The sequence below is a fragment of the Panulirus ornatus genome, chromosome 18, assembly GCF_036320965.1.
Source record: "Panulirus ornatus isolate Po-2019 chromosome 18, ASM3632096v1, whole genome shotgun sequence".
In the NCBI taxonomy this organism is placed as follows: Eukaryota; Metazoa; Arthropoda; class Malacostraca; order Decapoda; family Palinuridae; genus Panulirus; species Panulirus ornatus.
Window position 1 is genome coordinate 52,682,193 of NC_092241.1, and position 18,318 is coordinate 52,700,510.

General features: G+C 36.3%; 1 protein-coding gene across 2 annotated transcripts; it reads left to right on the top strand.

The window, feature by feature from the left end:
- The first annotated feature begins 1,139 nt into the window (after positions 1-1,139).
- Positions 1,140-18,215, top strand: LOC139755096 (isocitrate dehydrogenase [NAD] subunit beta, mitochondrial-like). Of its 2 annotated transcripts, none has more exons than XM_071673217.1 (7): positions 1,140-1,206; positions 2,131-2,199; positions 7,672-7,952; positions 8,125-8,431; positions 11,098-11,307; positions 12,740-12,895; positions 15,775-18,215. In XM_071673217.1, exons 1-7 carry the CDS (start codon positions 1,165-1,167, stop codon positions 15,850-15,852), a joined length of 1,143 nt encoding a protein of 380 aa, XP_071529318.1. In that variant the 5' UTR covers positions 1,140-1,164; the 3' UTR covers positions 15,853-18,215. The 2 variants fall into 2 exon arrangements, with proteins under 2 accessions (XP_071529318.1, XP_071529317.1); XM_071673216.1 differs by having other exon boundaries at positions 17,169-18,215.
- Positions 18,216-18,318: the final 103 nt, after the last annotated feature.

Genomic DNA, 18,318 nt, shown 5'->3' on the forward strand with positions numbered 1-18,318 from the left:
GTATTCTACAGTGACATGTCCTTAACATTTTCTCCCTCATGACCTTCCACATACAGTGACATGTCCTTAACATTTTCTCCCTCATGACCTTCCACACAAATGGGTTGATACTGAAAGATGAATTTTGAAATAAATGTGATCCTTTTGGGAGGAAATGAAAATTCCTTTAATTTCTTATAAAGGAAATATATGAGTACAACAAATACCCCATCATCTATCAAATGCGGGGCCCCCTTTTTTGATAAATTGCCAACACCTGAAATAAAGAAGTGATATAATCCAGTGGAGGTTGACTTGGAATAATGGTTTTATCGAATCCTTACGAATAAGGGATGTGATAGTGGTCTGGGCTGTGATAAGGGATGATGTTTCAATACATACTCGTGAAACACCAGTATAAATCAACATAACTTAAAAATAAGCGAACTTCATCTAAGGGCCGAGATTTACCTTGATTTCCAAATCACAGTCGAACACAATAAATATAGTTAGCGAATAAACATTCCAACAACTGAATGCAAATACAATAAGATTCACATTCTCTTCTGATAGAATTAGGGGGGAAAAGGAAATTTAGTTTCCTATGGATAGCTAGGTTTCCATAGGCTCTGAGAAAGTGTTCCACTTAACGTTTACCCATCATAGTCCTCCCCAATGTCATTGTTTATTTGAGTACACTCCATGTCTGAAATCGCTTTTGATAGGAAGAAGTCAATTGATGAGCGTTTTCCTCAAATGTTCAAGTTTAGTAGTGCCCATAAGCTGTACGTTTATCTACTGTATGTATATATATATATATATATATATATATATATATATATATATATATATATATATATATATATATATATATATATATATATCGAGAAATACATGCATGCATGTGTACAGTAAATGTATTCTGAAGATAAAGTGAACTAATGGTAACTATATATTGTCGTCTGCTCATCAAGAGAGAGCCAGGTTAAAGATATTACTAACTCAAGCGTCTGCAATTAATAAATGTAATATTTGATATTTCCTTGGAGTACATTATTAATATAGATTTTAAATCAATGTTTTGTCATAGAATATCTTAGCGACTGAATGAATTTTTTGTGATAAAATTTTCCAGTTTCTCATAAGTTATTAGCCCGCTACCTTCATCCAGTATCAGAAAACGCAATGGCAGCACTCAGCAGGAAAGTACTCTCTTCTTTCAATACCGTAAGTCAGTTTTCCCCTACTACAGATTGCTTTCAAGTGAAGAGGAACTAGGAGAGTGTTTTTGGGAGGTGTCTGGTATGTTTTTAATAGAGTTGAGGTGATACTTTCAGTTAATATTCCTGTACAACATTCCGGCAAAATCTCGCATGGAGGCTTCGCGCAACGGTGAAGGAATCAGCTGTTGTCAAATCGACATTGCGTAATGGGTCCGGATGCTCCCCCTGAATATGTTTTTGATGCAGGTTGTCCTTCATGTATTACTTGTGATACCTTAGGACTCCAATGATGTCACTCCTGTCAGTAGCACCAGCTTCAAATATGTTGTAGTAGGAATTTGGGTATTTTGATCTTACCTACGTATCTGTAGGTCATGCAGGCAAATGACTTTTGCTTCACCTTTGGGTAACTCTCACCTTTACGACTGGATTGCTTTTTGTGAGGTTTAGGAGTTAGGACTTCTTGTGGTTTAAGCAATTTGGGAAGGGGGCCACCCTCATTTCGGGCAGTCTGTATCCCAGGTCAAGGCAACAAATGGTCATTGAACATGGCTTGTCGGAATCTTACCTGACCCATAACTAGGGGTTCGACTCCCAAATAGTGGAATGTTATTTATTATGCTTTGTAAGTGTTTACCTTTGGGATGCTAGAACGTGGTAATTTTTTTTTTTTTTTTACGATAGATTGCATGGGTTATGAAAATTTGGAGAAACGTAGAGTTGTTAAAGGTAAAAGTAGGTTAACTCTGTCAAGAAATTACCTGAACCTCTGAAAACCCTACTTGATTTCTTATTATTAGAAAGAGTTCAATATTTTTTATGTAATATGAAATATATGGGTTTGTTATAGTCTTGTGTATATTGGTTAGCCCTAGTTATTCAAGATTCTGCTCTTTATATATTACTCTCAAGTCTTACAATTTTTCAGCTGCGGCCCCTGGTGTGTGCAGTCCAGGCTCAAGGATTGCATGGTGATGCTCCTCTTTCCTCTGCTACTGTGAGTATTGTGGGTTAGGGTTTAGTTTTTGTAAAGGGACACATCCAGTAAAGAAAACCTCTTGCAAAATAGCTTTTTAGCTTACCTCACATTATTACTTGATATGATATCCATTTTCATTAATTTTAGGTGCATATTTCTGTTATGGACCTTTAATGCAGGAGGGGTATAGATATGTTTGGTGGGGTACTCATGTAAGGAATGATTGTCACATAGAGGTATGGTAATCCAAGTAGTTTCAGAAAGCTGATCAGCTTATTCTAAATTGGTTCAGGTACATGGAGAGAATGAGGTAAAAATAGCTGACGAAGACCCGTATGTCAGAAGTATAGGGAATGAATGGAAGGATGGAGTGAAGGAGGTATTGAGATATCAGGGCCAGAACATTCACAAAGGTGAGGCTAGGATTAGGTGGAATAGATTGGATCAGTGTGGTATGCTAATAGTGATGTACTGTTAGTGGGCAGAACATGCGCACATTAAGATGTGTGTGTAAACTGGTATACTTTGTAGGGCTAAGCTGTTGATGGTTTTGATACATTATTCACTATAGCAAAATAATGGATGGAAATTAATTATTCAAGTGTGATACTGTAATAGGGCTTTTTGTGGGCATAGCACATAACATTGTGCCTATCCTTTTATTAGACATTAAGTTATTCAGTTTATTACAGTGTGCACATTGATAATATATGTTATCAGTGATTCACCTTGTAGGCTATTGATATTCATCATGAATGATGTATAGAAAACTGTTTTTGTTGAGGAAACCTTTTATGTTCTTGAGATCAATTGCAAAAATTACATTATTTATACTGTACAGTAAAAAAAAGTTTGATACAGGGAGCTGAGGTATGTTTACATGAGAATGACAGACAACAGGAGGTATTGATTGAATGAATTGTGGGTAATGAAATTTTTTTTTTTTTTTTTTTCTAAATACTAGTGTAATGTTCTATCAAGAGAAGCAAGTCTACCTCGGAGAGTAGGACAGCCTGTAAGATCTGGGTTGGGGATTCCAATTTTTTTTGAGGTAGTTCCCGCAAAAGCTGCATGTAACCAAAGCAGCAAGTATATTAAACTAAAACAGAATATATAGGATTCTATAACTGAATAGATTTATTGAAGTGGGTGGAAATGGTTAATGTTTTTTAGTAAGAGTGATGTAATAGGTGTTTGTGAGACACTTTCAGTGTCCTGTATTTTACCAGAACGTAATGAGAGATATGAAATCAAGCTTCTTAGATAATATAGATTGCAAAATGAGGGCAGATGCAGAATTTCCTGAGGTTCACTTACCCTTTATCTTTGTAGTAGTCTTACCACAGTAAACTGAAAGGGAGGAGGCTCAAGTAAAACAGCAGCAGTAGAACATCACCAGTTGCACATACCATAAAGATGACTTTGTCTTCAAGACTCTGATCTTGTTAAGATGTTAGTGAAGCACAAGTTATCTCAGAGCAGAATCTGTTCATGAAAAAATAGAATGGGCTTGCCAGACGTATGCGAATAAACATAAATCAACACTAGTTCGGTAATTATTTTCCCAGTTCAGATGATCCTACGGTAAACCTTGCTTGGATGAACTTAGTTTTGTGAACTTAGATAAGCTCTTTCCCATAAACCTATATTGTAAACGATGATTTGATATAGAGTCAAAACTATGGATTAGGGTGAAAAGTCAATGTGTGTAAACCAACCACACTTAAAGTAAGCTTTACCTGCAGTAGCACTTGAAAATGTGGAATCATGATAAGAGGGTTAAGTGTGGCCTTTGCTGGTACAATCCATCCATAAAGCAGCCCAGAGAACCAAATTCTAGTATGGATAATTCTCTTAAGGATGAAATGTGATATCTGTAAAACTTTGTCAGATGAAGTGCTGCATACCTATCTTTACATTAATTGGGTTGGCTTTGATAAGGAATTACCCATAACCTCTGTTAGCAATTTGGGAATCACAGTTCATTTAAGTAATAGTTCATTATGGTGAAACAGCATCTGATAGTCTTATAAGTTGTCTGAAAACTTGCCTTTCTTATTTTTTCATTATAAGATAAAATCTCTGGTTCAGGCATAATGATATAAATGTCAAGGAAATGATGTCTCCTGTGGAGCATTCTGAGTGGTACAACGGCAGTAAAGGTTAAGGTATGGGTTGTCTAGTAATAGTACATATACATTCCTTTGACAAATAACACTTCTGTAATTGTGAAAATGATTTGATTCATTTCCTGTAATTTAACCCCAAGAGAAAGGAGAGGTTAGTTTCATTAGTATTGTTTTTTAAGGACAGTTGTTTGTTATTATTTACTTATTTTGTTTCTGAAGACTTCTAGGGATACAAGACCTTTTTTTCTTATAATCTTGATATGGGTATTTAAAATTTTTGTGGTATCCAGGTGAAATCGAAGAAATTTCCCTTGTTTACATCAGAATCTAAGAAATTTACCAACCTTTTAGGAATAGAGTGAATTGGAACGATGTGGTTTACTGGGGTCGACGTGCTGTCAGTGGATTGAACCAGGGCATCTGAAGCATCTGGGGTAAACCATGGAAAGTTTTGTGGGGCCTGGATGTGGAAAGGGAGCTGTGGTTTCATTGCATTATATATGACAGCTAGAGACTGAGTGTGAATGAATGTGGCCTTTGTTGTCTTTTCCTAGCGCTTCCTCGTGCACGTGCGGGGGGGAAGGGTTGTCATTTCATGTGTGGCGGGATGGCGACAGGAATGAATAAAGGCATCAAGTATGAATTACGTATGTGTGTATGTATGTATATGTCTGTGTGTGTGTATATGTATACATTGAAATGTATAGGTATGTATATGTCTGTGTGTGGACGTGTATGTATATACACATGTATGTGGGTGGGTTGGGCCATTCTTTATTTATATTTATTATACTTTGTCACTGTCTCCCGCGTTAGCGAGGTAGCACAAGGAAACAGACGAAAGAGTGGCCCAATCCACCCACATACTCATGTGTATACATACACGTCCACACATGCACATATACATACCTATACGTTTCAACGTATACATATATATACATACACAGATATATACACATGTACATAATTCATACTTGCTGCCCTTATCCATATATTGTTAAGAGGATGGCCTTGATTACAGCTTCAGCTAACAAAAAAAAAAGTTGCATGCTGCCTGTCTTGTCCTTTGGGTTTGGCTTACTTATCACTCAGATAACATTAATGGGTTCATCTGCAAGCTGATAGTATTGGAGTCTTGTGATTTTACCCTGGTAGAGATTGGATGGGATATACCTACCCCTTATTGATTTATACGAACCATATTGGCCTATGACAAGCTTTTGGGTACATGGGCAGAACACTGATATTCTATAAACTGGACATCAGTCAGACACTGTCTTCATTGTGTGGATATCATCCCAGGACTGCTATTTCCTCTGCTTGGTGCTACATGTATCACACTGCCATGCTGTAGATATTTAGGAAGCTAACTTTATTCTTTGTTTTGACATGAAAGTTAAAATGAATTGTAATTTGGAACAGTTCAAAAATTGCATTACCTGCTGCACTGCAACCATCATGCTACCGTACTAAAACGTTTTGCCTACTTCTTGCTACATGTGATTCAGGTGCCTCCTGCATGGGTAAGTTCATTTTCAGTATCTTCGTATAATCATTCTGCATTCCTACTTTCATCGTATTTTGCATTCTCTCATCTTGTCATGTTAGATATTAGTTTTCTTGGTGTTAGTTTTGTTCATCCTTTGTTAACAGTAAATTTTTGAGAAATTATTTTATATCTTCACATTATCTTTATAGTTATGAATATTCTCATTACAAAGTATTGTTTTCCATAGATGTTTTATTTTCTTGGTCTTGAAAAAGACTACTGTGTTTTATATTTATTCATATACTCATGATTTCATTTCCATAGTAACACTCGTTGACTACATTTCCCAGGGTTATTGAACTTGTGGGCACCAATGCCTGTGATTGGTGTCTATTCACAGAGGTAATTCATGGAAAGATATGCTTTTTTGCTAAAAGTACATAGGTGTACTTTCTTCTTTAGTATGGGAATGGCCTGTGCTGAATTTCTTGCATGGTTTCTTGAAGACTGTAAAGATTAATACGTATTCCAAAACTGTTAGTCATACCTTGTATTCTTATCCAGCTGTTTTTTACTTTGTTTTCCTCTGCACAGCATATGATCCTGTAGAATATTTTCTGCTTGGTTTTGGAATTATTATCTGAAAGTCTTGCTTGAAACACTTTGGAATTCACCTTTGTTCCTTCCATTTAAGATTTTCATTTTTGTATGGATGGTCTTTTTTGCTGTGTGTTTGTATATTTACATTGGCTGGCTGATGATTTTTTTTTTTTTTATACATACATAGTATACAAAATCTTATGCTAATGGGAATCTATGTGATTTTTGCAATAGTATGTGTAAACATTAACGGTTTCATGCTATTTGACTGTTTAATTATGTCTGTTGATGGGAGAACATAGTCATTTGGCTCAGTTTACTCTTTTGACTTATTTTTATCATTTTTATATTCAACAATCAGCAACCTAATTCGGGCCTTATTCAGACGCATATGATTCAGGTCAAGGACCATTGGTCTTAGGGGTGCAGTGGTGTGTTTGTCAAATCAGTGTCATGTTTCTAATTGTACAGATTATCTTAGGAATTTTTATGTACAGTGGTCAATAGTTTATACTTTTGGTGGCACGCTATTCAAAAAGGAGTGCTAATTATATAGAATATTGTCCCGTGTCATTTGTTCTGTAATATTGAACCTGATTGGCCTCTCTGATGAAACCGGTCAGTCCCACTGTCTCTTAAAACGCCTCCAGTCAGCTGTTGGGAGGTAATGGATAAATCAAGAGGCGTCCGTTAAAGAATAGAGTGGTAACAAAGTCTAAGTGACAATATCGGTGTGTTCATTCATGTATGCTGAAATGTAATCAGTCGTCATAACCAGATGGAAAAAGAGATTTTGTGTATCATATTCATCTCAATAAACAGATTGCAGTTCCATACATTGTTCTTCACTCATGAAGTGTACAGCTTGAAGAGTCTTAAGCATTTTTGTTTTCTCAGTACTACTCTCCAGAAAAATTTGTTTCTGAACATCAGTCTCGGTAACTTTGTAATCATCCAGAGTTTGTTTATAATCAAGGGAAATTTCTTGAATACCAGTAATCTTAAAGGAAAAGAACTTTGTGGTATTTAAGTTGGATGCAGAAATGGTTTGGAATTTCATCAGCTCTAAAGTGTGGAAACCTTGTTTTACAGTCATTATATCAGTTATGTACTTGAAACAGATTTGTGTGATGCATTTTGTTTTATTAGAGTGGGGTGAAGTTTATGATGAGGGATATGTTGAGAGAGAATTCAGTAAAAATGGGGAATATTTGATACATATGTAGGGATGATTTTTAACTCTATTGTATGCCTTTTACATATTGATACCAGGCACCAGTTAGCAAGCCAGAAGGTCACACCACAGCCACACTTATCCCAGGTGATGGTGTAGGACCTGAGTTATGTCAAGTAGTTTTAGACGTCTTCAGAAATGCTGGTGTACCTGTCGACTTTGAAGAACACTATCTAACAGAGTTGTATGGAAGGAAGTCAGATAGTCTGGATGATGTTGTGGAAAGTATCCGACGCAATGGGATTTGTCTGAAAGGCATTTTGGCCACCCCTGACCATAGCTCTGATGGAGAACTCAAGACCCTCAATATGAAGCTAAGGTGAGAATTAGTTCATATAGTCATAGATATACTTAGGGTAAGGTGAAATTTCTGCAGAAGCGAGAGAAATCAAAAGAAGAGAAATGACAAAGGCAGTAGCTGTATGTAGATATGGTAATACTTTCAAAGTAGGACTCAGTGATGAATCATTAATGGATGTTATTTCCCTCAGAGATGAACTGGATCTGTTTGCCAATGTTGTTCATGTCAAGTCCTTGAATGGTCTCAGCGTTCGACATAAGAATGTGGATATGGTTGTCATTCGTGAGCAGACAGAAGGTGAATACTCTGCTCTGGAACATGAGAGTGTAGCAGGAGTTGTTGAATGTCTCAAGATCATGACCCGTGAGAAGTGCCGACGCATTGCCAAGTTTGCCTTTGATTATGCTACAAAATATGAACGAAAGAGGGTAACAGCTGTTCATAAGGCTAATATCATGAAGCTTGGTGATGGACTATTTCTCAGACAGTGTGAAGAGGTATGTTTGTTTATATTTTTTGTCTATCCATTATCAGTTTGATAGACAAAGCATTAATTTTTTTTAAAATTAATTTTGCATTTTAACTGATTTCAGCTCAAATGGTACGTTTACATTCCTGGGACCCCTTCTCATGAACATTTTCTTCAATACATCGTCATGAATTTCTGTATGCTGTCTGCATTAATCATGTTGTTAGTCTTTATTCCAGTCATCATCTTTCTTGTATTTTATAGGTATTTCCTCTTGTCTTTTTTAACAAATTTCTTGCCTAATTTAATGTTATATCCTCTGTTTCTATTCTTAAATATCTTAAAAAAGTGTCCCAATTTACTGTCATTAGTATTTTAAGAAAATGAAAGTTGTAATTAGATCACCCCTCACTCAGTCTTCCATGATGGTTAGATTTTAAGCCTCTGTTATTTTCTATAGCTTGGCCCTCGTAATTCTGGTTCCATATTTTTTGCAATGGAAATGGATGACGGCGAGTAAGTATGAATGTGTACATGTGTATATATGTGTATGTAAATGTATGTGTATATATATATGTATATATGTATATGTCCATGTGTGTGCATATATGTATATATTTGTGTATGAGCAGATGTGCCTTTCCTCGTGTGTTTCCTGGCACTAACACGGAAGATGGCAATGACGTTTGTAAAACAATATTTTTTGCTTTCCTCTAGGCCTTCTCTGTTAACCCTGTATGATTCTTGAGATGTGATATTCAATTATGAGAAGCAGTTTCCTGCTGGCATTGGGCTGAACCAGGGCATTTGAAGTGGTCAGGATCTTTGGGCATAGGTTTTCATGTATTCTACATAACAGCTAGAGAGTGGATGTGAGAAAATGAGGTTATCCTTTGTTAGGGGTGCTACCTTTGCTATATGATAAACAGTGAACTAGTATGAAAAAGAACAATGCTCTTTGGCCAAGACATTTCTAGAACTCCTTTTCCACTAATTTTGGATTTTTAGCTATACTAGAAATATTAAAAGCAAGTATTATATGCATTTTGACAACACCAACCATTAAAGTATTGTGCCACATAGACTTGTTAACCTCAACAGGCCGCTACACCTTTAAATCTTTGTGCACTGCAGCCATTTATTTGAAGTGTTAACCCACAAACTGAATGAGTGATCCTCTATCTGACTTTACTCTCTTTGCCTGGAGAATGAATTTTGTGATATTATGCTCTGTATTGCTCCTCATGGTCTCCTAACATTTGTAAAAATGATAGTTTGCTATTTTCTTCATCTGAATTGCATGTAAAGTCATTTGTATACATTGGGTAGAATTGGCAGGGGCCCAGCCAGGGAGAATTTGCCATTTGTTCCCACCAAAGTTGTCTCTTGGTAGCTGAGTTATAGTTATATTTATGCATTTTTGATAGATTTGGGAGTGACATCTAGCATCTATGCATGCCTCTAGTTGGTATGAATGTTAAGAAGCTGAGAGAGAAAAGCAAAGAAAGTGCATTTGAAGATTTTGCTAGAAAGTTTAGGGAAAATAAGAGTGTACTGGAAAGAGGTGAATAAGGAAAGAGGTGGATGTAAGAATGGAAATGGAAATGTAAGATAAGGAAGGGGAGCTGCTAAATCAGGAGGAGAAAGTGAAAAGATGGAAAGGGTATTTTGAAGAACTGATGAATGGGGAAGGTGAGGCAGCTCTTGTTACGTGCATGGGTATGGAGGATGGAAGAAGGAGGATACAAGTGCACAGGCCTTTAGCAGTAGGGAGGTAAAAAGGGCAATAATGAAGTTGAAGGTAGGAAAGGCACCTGGAATGGTTGGCATTATGGCTGAAATGTGAAGTATTGAGGATAAAGTGTGATAGAGTTTGTCCATTTGATATGTAATTTTGCACAGAAGCAGAAGGTTGTGCTCAAGTATTGGATGAAAGCTATTATTTTTTCCTTCATTAAAAGGAAAAGATGCAAAGGATGTTTGTAGCAATTAAAGGGGAATAAGCCTGTTATGTATACCAGGAAAAGTCTATGTAAAACTCTTGTTTGATAAAGTGACCGAATGTAAGAAAAGTGAGGAGCAAGGGTGTTTTAGGAAAGGCAGGGAATGTATGGATCAGATTTTTGTGGTGAAGATGATGATGGATAAGTATCCAGTGAAAGGTAAGAGATAGAGTGGAAGAGTACTGGAGGGAGAAAATTAGTAAAAGAATGTGTGGAATGGTGTAAGCAAGGAAGGCACAAAAGGACAGGGATAAGTGGAGCCTTTTGTCATGGCTACCTTCTTGATGGGAGTTTCCAGATTGAACGGATACCAAGGACATAGATATATAGATTTTCCAGATAGATAGATTGGAAAATTTGTCCAGTAGCTGTTGCAAGATTTGGGTGACGGAGTACCTGTAACTGTTATGCAAATCAGAAACCAGAGAAGAGAAAAGCAATGTCATGTCCTTTAAGGCTTAACCTCTTTTCCTTGCAGTCACATACACTTTGAAATATATCCATCAGCATCATCAATTTTACTATACACTATCTCATCCAGCAGTCCATCAATATCTCCAGCTTTTTCACTACATGTTCATTTGTTACTTAAATTGTTTTCATCACCCAAGATGTTTGCCTGTAAATTTATCTTATAACTTAGAAGAACAGGATATTCATTATGAGTATGTAAAACCCATGTGTTTTGCAGGTGGCTGCAATGTACCCTCATATAGAATTTAGCAATATGATCATCGACAACTGCACAATGCAGCTGGTGTCCAACCCTCATCAGTTTGATGTGTTGGTACTCCCCAACCTTTATGGTAACATTGTGGATAATCTTGCTGCTGGTCTGGTGGGTGGTGCAGGTGTGGTTGCTGGAGCTTCATATTCCAGCAATGCTGTTGTATTTGAGCCAGTAAGTTCTTATCTTGGTTGCTGTAATATCAGAGTTAGAGACTTTGTTACTGAGAAATACTTGATTATATTATGGTATGGATAGTTTGCTTTGGTAGTAGTTAGGTATGCTTTAATCACTCATGGTTGTTTTCCCTTTGGTGAAGTAAAGTGTGTTTCTTCGGTTAACCATATGCAGATGAGACAGCTGATATATAGATGAGGGTATCACAACAGTACAGTCTAAGTTTTCTTGCATGAATTAGGTTTAATGAGTGATGAATAAAGAAACTGAAAATGAGATTGATGTGTAAGAACTGTTACACATTTATTAATATGAATATGAATTTCAAATTTACATATGATTTTAAGAGATTTACATATGATTTTAAGAGATAAGTAAGCTAGTGAGATTCTGTTTGTTGAAGTCATACCATGTATATCTGTTTCGAGCTTTCTGAGGCTAAGTTGTATGTACAGTAGGAGAAATACCATTGTTGATTTACATATTTATTTTTCACTTGAAAAGACTCCGAAGGAGACTCGCACACACCGTATTCCGAATATAATGAGAAGTCTTTCTTGAAAACCATATATATTGAGAACTTCATAAACAGCTTTCTTTCAGCTTCATTTTATTCCTTCTCAAGATTTATAGCTGCTGTATACATTTTCTTTTTTTTTTATAAAACTTTACAGTTACTGTACCTGTTTATTGTAAAAATTTGATCTCTCTGTCCTTATTAAACTTTGGTTCTCGCCATCAGGAGCTCACTAAATCTTTTTAATTTTTTTTAACATGATCACTCACTGACCTATCTCATCTTGCCAACTACGCAAATACTTCATTGGTTTTTAAACAAATTTTTGGTTTACTCCCTTTACCTACAAACCAAGGGTAGGCTGTATGGTTTGGTTTTGGATAGCTAGCTATACACAATACATGACTGTAATAAAGGTGCATGCCAATAGGCACTTAAATCGCTCCATGGAAAATGAACTAAGTTGATATTGTTTATATACTGATAGTGGATGGAAAAATGAGGAACATTTTCTAACATAACTAGAGATTCACATAGCAAGTAATGCTCACCTTGCCTTTATGATAAAAAAAAATCATGGACTTCTTGGATTTAGTTAAGGTTACCAGAACCAGTTTTGATAAGGGACTGCCCAAGGACTATCATGCTCTATTTGGTTCATGTTACCTCGTAGTTCCAAAGAGATTGAAATGTGGAAACTTAATGAACAGACACTGATAGATTGTGTTAGACAACAGATGACATACACCAGTTCATGGCAAGACCTTATGCGACCTCTGATAATGTGTGCGAAAAATGTGAATAGGTATATAAATGTAGACAAAAATCTTGTAGTAGTTATGCTTCTTAAGTGTTTTTTAGCATTTTTAAGAGAAATTATTGTCTCTTTGTCACATAAGTTATTTCTTACAGGGAGCACGCCATACGTTTAGTGAAGCTGTGGGTAAGAATGTAGCCAATCCAACTGCAATGCTTTTAGCTTCTGCAAACTTGCTGAATCATATTAATCTCCAATACTATGGGGACTTGATAAAAAGTGCTGTTGATCGTGTTATTCGAGTTGGAAAGGTAAGTAATTCCTTTTGCATCATATTGTATTTTACTACAGTGTTGGAGGCTTTACATAATGCTTTTGCAATTTGTTCTAGGGTATGCACATAGTATCATACAAAATTGGAAATTAGAAATATTTTAACCCTGATCAGTTTATGTTAAATCCTAGAGGAATATGAATACAATGTTTGTGAAGTAGTGACCTGGAGTTCCTCCTCTGTCTCTGGTTAATGATGTGTCTTCTGTGTACAATACTGCCAACATCTATGCCTTACCATCCTTCCCTAATTCTTTTTATTTACCCAAAGAGTCTTTTGATATCTCCCTCATTTCATCATCCATATAGACATAACTGTGGAGGTAAATCACACTCCTCTCCCAACTAAGACCCAGAATACTACTAATTCTAGTAATTCTTCAGTTGTACTTGTGAAAGAGTTAGTATGGTACCTCCAAAGACCTAAGGGCCAATAGCATTAACATGGCTGGCCATGAAAGTCGGTGCTAAGGAAAAAGGTTATAAAGTGCATAGGATAAAACAACCTACACAATACAGGACAGCATGATATTAGAACTGGATAATTAAGTTTGTCAAACGACTCTGTGAAGACCCTTAATAGAGGTTCACAGACTTTATGAAGAACTTTAAAGCATGTGGCCATGGAATGATAGCACACAAGATATGAACAAAGGCATCGACTGGCAGATTTTCATTGGATATATCATATTTTAGCAAACTGATTCCAAAGAACAGTAGTTCACCATACATAATCCAATGCCTCCCTTGTTTAAAATTCTGCTCCCTTTAGCACTGTGCTGTCTTGTTTTGCCATTCCCCTCTCTTATAACTTATCACTTCAACTTCCATGTTTCCCTTAGTTGCTATGTCCACTCCCAAGTATTTAAAGCTCTCTGCTTCCTCCTCATCCTCCCCAGTCTGTTAAATATACCTAGTGATATGTATGTGTGGGTGGTGATTGAAAAGGTAATGGCATGCACAGAGCATCAGATTGGGGAGGAGCTTTGTGACTCTTGGTATGGCAGATGATTTTTTGATTACTTGTTTGATTTGAAGATTATATAGGATTTGTATTTGGCATTCTTGAACTTGGAGAAAGTGTATGGTCGGGTTGATAAAAGTGCTTTGTAGAAGGAGGAACAAATATGTGGTATGTGAGAAAAGCTAATGAAAGGAGTGAGGATTTTTACCTAAGAGCAAGATGTGTATTTGAGTTGGATGGAAGGAGGATGAGTGGTTCCAAGTGAAGGTGGGTCTGCATCAAGGATATGTGATGTCATGTTTAATCTATATATATACTACATGGTGAGGGAGGTAAATATAAGGGTCTTAGGGCAAGGAGTGGGTTTGTAGTATCATGGGGGAGTGGTACAAGGTGAGCCAGTTGCTGTTGGCAGATGACAGCTCTGCTGACAGACTTGTGAGAGGAACAGCAGAATCTAATGTCATGGGTTTGTAGTGTATGAAAGTAGGGAGTTGAGCGATAATGCAAACTAGATTAAGGTAATGAGGTGAAGCAGAGAGATGAGACAGGATGATTTTAATGTGTTTAAGAACAAGTATGGCTTAGAATAATTTTGGTGACTGACAAAAGGGTCAAGTTATGATACATATTCTCTAATTGGTAAAAGTACACAGAAGGTAAATACAAGTAAAGTTAGAGTAATGGTGTTTGAAAGGAAACAGAGTGAAAATATAGATTTTGTAAAACCAGATAGAGTGAAAGAAGAAAGTGTACTAAATTGTGCTGTGGAATTAGGGAAGAAAAGACTGGAATCAGTGAGGGAATTTAAGTATTTGGGAGCTGTCTTGGGTAAGTGTGGTGATATGGAGGGAGAAATAAGGGAGAGAGCAGTACAGGGTAGAAAAGTTATTGGGTCTCTTAATAGATTAATTAGGGATAGAGATGTAAGTATGGAAGTGAAGAGAGGATTAAGGGACAGCTTGGTCCTCCCAGCCCTGACCTATGCAGCTGAAACATGGACGTGGAATAAGGCACAGAGGTCAAGAATCCAGGCTGTTGAAATGAGCAATTTGAGAAGAGCATGTGGTGTGACTAGATGGAATGAAGAAATAAATAAAAGGGTGTATGAGAGATGTGATATGGTAAGGAATGCAAAGGGAATGCTTTGTGGAGTGGTAGACTGGATGAAACATAATATTTTGAGGTGGTTTGGGCATGTGGAAAGAATGCAAGACTGGGAGTTTACAAGGAGAGTCAATGATAGTAGTACATTTAAATAGGTTGATATGAGTGCAAGACCACCTGTAACATGGGCAAATACGGTGTAGGAATACTAGAGGGAGAGAAACTGAGGAAGAATGTGTGGAATGCTGTATGTGAGGGAGGTATGTAAGCACAGGGATAAGTGGAGACTTTTGCCATGGCCACCCCTCGATGGGAATTCCCAGAGGGAACAGGCATTAGAGATATAGATACACAGAAGATTGAAAAATTAAAGTTTTCTAATTTGAAGAGATCAGTAGCCAGGGACTCTTTGAAGATGTTAGGGTGTGTAGAAGAATTAGCAGCATTGTTTTCCAGAGAGATACATGATGATGACATCAGAAGTACAAATGAAGAACAGAATGAGATATTTGGGTATTTGTGGCGAGAACTCTTTTTCAAAATATGTATGGTTCCCTTGTATAGATATGTAAAACTTAATCATCAGATGATTTTACCACTAGTTGGTCCTGATGTTTTTTTTCATCCATATGTTACAGACTTTTTGCAAGAGTCATTAATGGTGTGCATTTGACACCTCTTTTCCCAACTGTATTTGATCTACTTTGTTATTTCCAGAAACCTTCCCTTATCTCAGGCTTTTTTCTTTTAACTTTGTTTCTCTCTTTGATCCTTGCTTACGTGAAGGTAAGGACGAAGGACATGGGTGGTTTTGCCACAACTTCAGCCTTCGCAAATGCAGTCATCGCCAACCTCAAGCATTGAAAACACTCCCAGGCTTAAAGGGTTCCCATTTCTAAGGGTGATAATGCTAGTCTTTATAGTGGATCATTATGGAATATAGGTCTGTACATTGATTGAATTTAGGCTATAGGTAGTTTTGTAGTGAGGAACAGAATGATTTACGTGTAGGTGCAGAAAGTCCTGTGATGAGTAATTTCGTTCTCTTCAGGTGATCACATGTATTTAGAATTGTAGATTGCTTAGATACACAGATGAAAAGTTACTGAGACTTATGTATCTTGTCAGTATTAAGATTCAGTGTGATACTTGAGAACTTAAATATTGAAAGTAGTGGGAGACACGCAGTTGTTTCCCTATAGCTTATTAATATCTCCTATAATATCCTTACCATAATCTAGCCGAGTGAACGATCTCATTTACTTTGTTCTTTGTTGTTTGCTGCTGAATTAGAAGGCATACGGTTTTTATTGTTTTTTTCAGAGATTTCCACGATTAGTGTCACTCATCTTATTTCAGGGAATTGATTGTCAGTGCAGTACTTATATAAAAGTAAAAGATGTATAGGTGAGAAAGAATACTACCCACATATTCCCTGTGTGTCGTAGAAGGCAACTAAAAGGGGAGGGAGCGGGGGGCTGGATATCCTCCCCTCCTTTTTTTTCTAGTTTTCCTACAGAAGGAACAGAAAAGGGGGCCAAGTGAGGATATTCCCTCTAAGACTCAGTCCTCTGTTCGTAACGCTACCTTGCTAATGCGGGAAATGGTGAATATGTATGAAAAAAAAAGATGTATACATATATCATTACTGATATTCCTATCATATAATGAATGATGAAAGTATGCTTCCAATGAAGATACGTACTTTAACATGTAGTTGACATGTTTCCCTTGTATTTTAGTATTTTGTGAATGTCTTGATGATTATTAGCTAGAAAAGTTGTAAAGTTTACTTAAGATGAATTGTGATGTCACATTATCTGGATACTTTCTTAGAAGGTATGGCATGATTACTCAAATTCAGAGTAACACTGAGGGAAAGATACTCAAGAAAATAACTGCTTAACAACTTCTTGAACAGCAGACTGTTGATATGAAAGTATACTTTGATAATAATTCATGTCTGTATTAGTGAAGACAACATTTTGACAGCACCTCACACTTTGGCTTATTTTAAAGCTTATTGATTTACCTCTTTTCTTTTAGTTAATAGCGAATTATGTTTTTTGTTTTTTTGTTTGTTATATGTACAGTATGATTTGACCCATTAACATCTCTAATACATAACTATTCATTAATCAGACATTCAGCTCTTTTTCAATCTATTTTTTTTATTCAAGGTACGGACCAAGGATATGGGAGGCCACTCAACAACCTTTGACTTTTCTCAGGCTGTTATTGCCAGCTTGAATTACTGAAAATGCAGGAAATTTCACATTTTCAAATGTCTAATATCAACTTATGATCCTGAAGATTTAATGAAGTTGGTAGTATTAGCCCCATTTAGTGAAAAATCTCATCCCAGATATCATATCCATTTCATCCTTCATGTACAGGCAATAGAATCTTTGATATATCACAATTATTAAGCCATGTCAACCTATAGTTGTACTGCAGATTTAATTTCCTAGATAAAAGTGATTTGTAAAAGTATCAATGTTGATAGATTGTACACATAATTTGCCATGCAAAATGGCCCTCCGTCTACCTAATTGCTCTGATTATTTACTTAGCTCTATATATTAGATTGGTTTTGATTCATTCTCTACCTCAGTACGTATAATTTTTGCATTGTATGATAAATTTAGATTCTCAAGTTACAAGATAAAGTATTGTGTCATAAGTCATTTATAAGACAGCCCTTAGTGTTAAAATGAAATCTGCCTGCATGAGGTTACATCAGTCACTTCTAGGGAGGTTTTATCCTTGTCAGTGGACAAAATGAGTACACTGTTGTCTAAAAAGTTTTCACAACAAAGGAGTCCATTGTATCCCAGGTACTGATAGTAGTAGCATGGCCTTAGTGGTGCAGGAGCTCTGCAAGAATGGTTGTAGGGTTATGTAACTTGTAACTTAAAGACCACGTAATGAAAGTTTATGCATTTATTGAATGTGAATTATTGAGGGGAGGTATTGATATGTAATATCATTAAGAGATTATAAGATTTTTCTATGTAAACAATGTTGATGGACTGTCTTAGCTGAATATATGAGTTTAAATGATGAGTTATTATGTTTGTAAGAACAACAGATCCTTAAAGGTGAATAATTTGTGTGATGGGTGAAAATTAATATATTTTTATTCTGGACTTCATATGATTAGTTAAACTTGATATTTAGCCTTGACTTTGTAAATAGAAATGTACATAGAGAATTACAAATATGTATATCAAGCATTTCATTACCCTATCTGTCTGTATATATATGTTTGACACCTGTTCCAATTGGAACTCCCTCAAAGGGTTGGCCTTAGCAACTGAGTGTCCATAA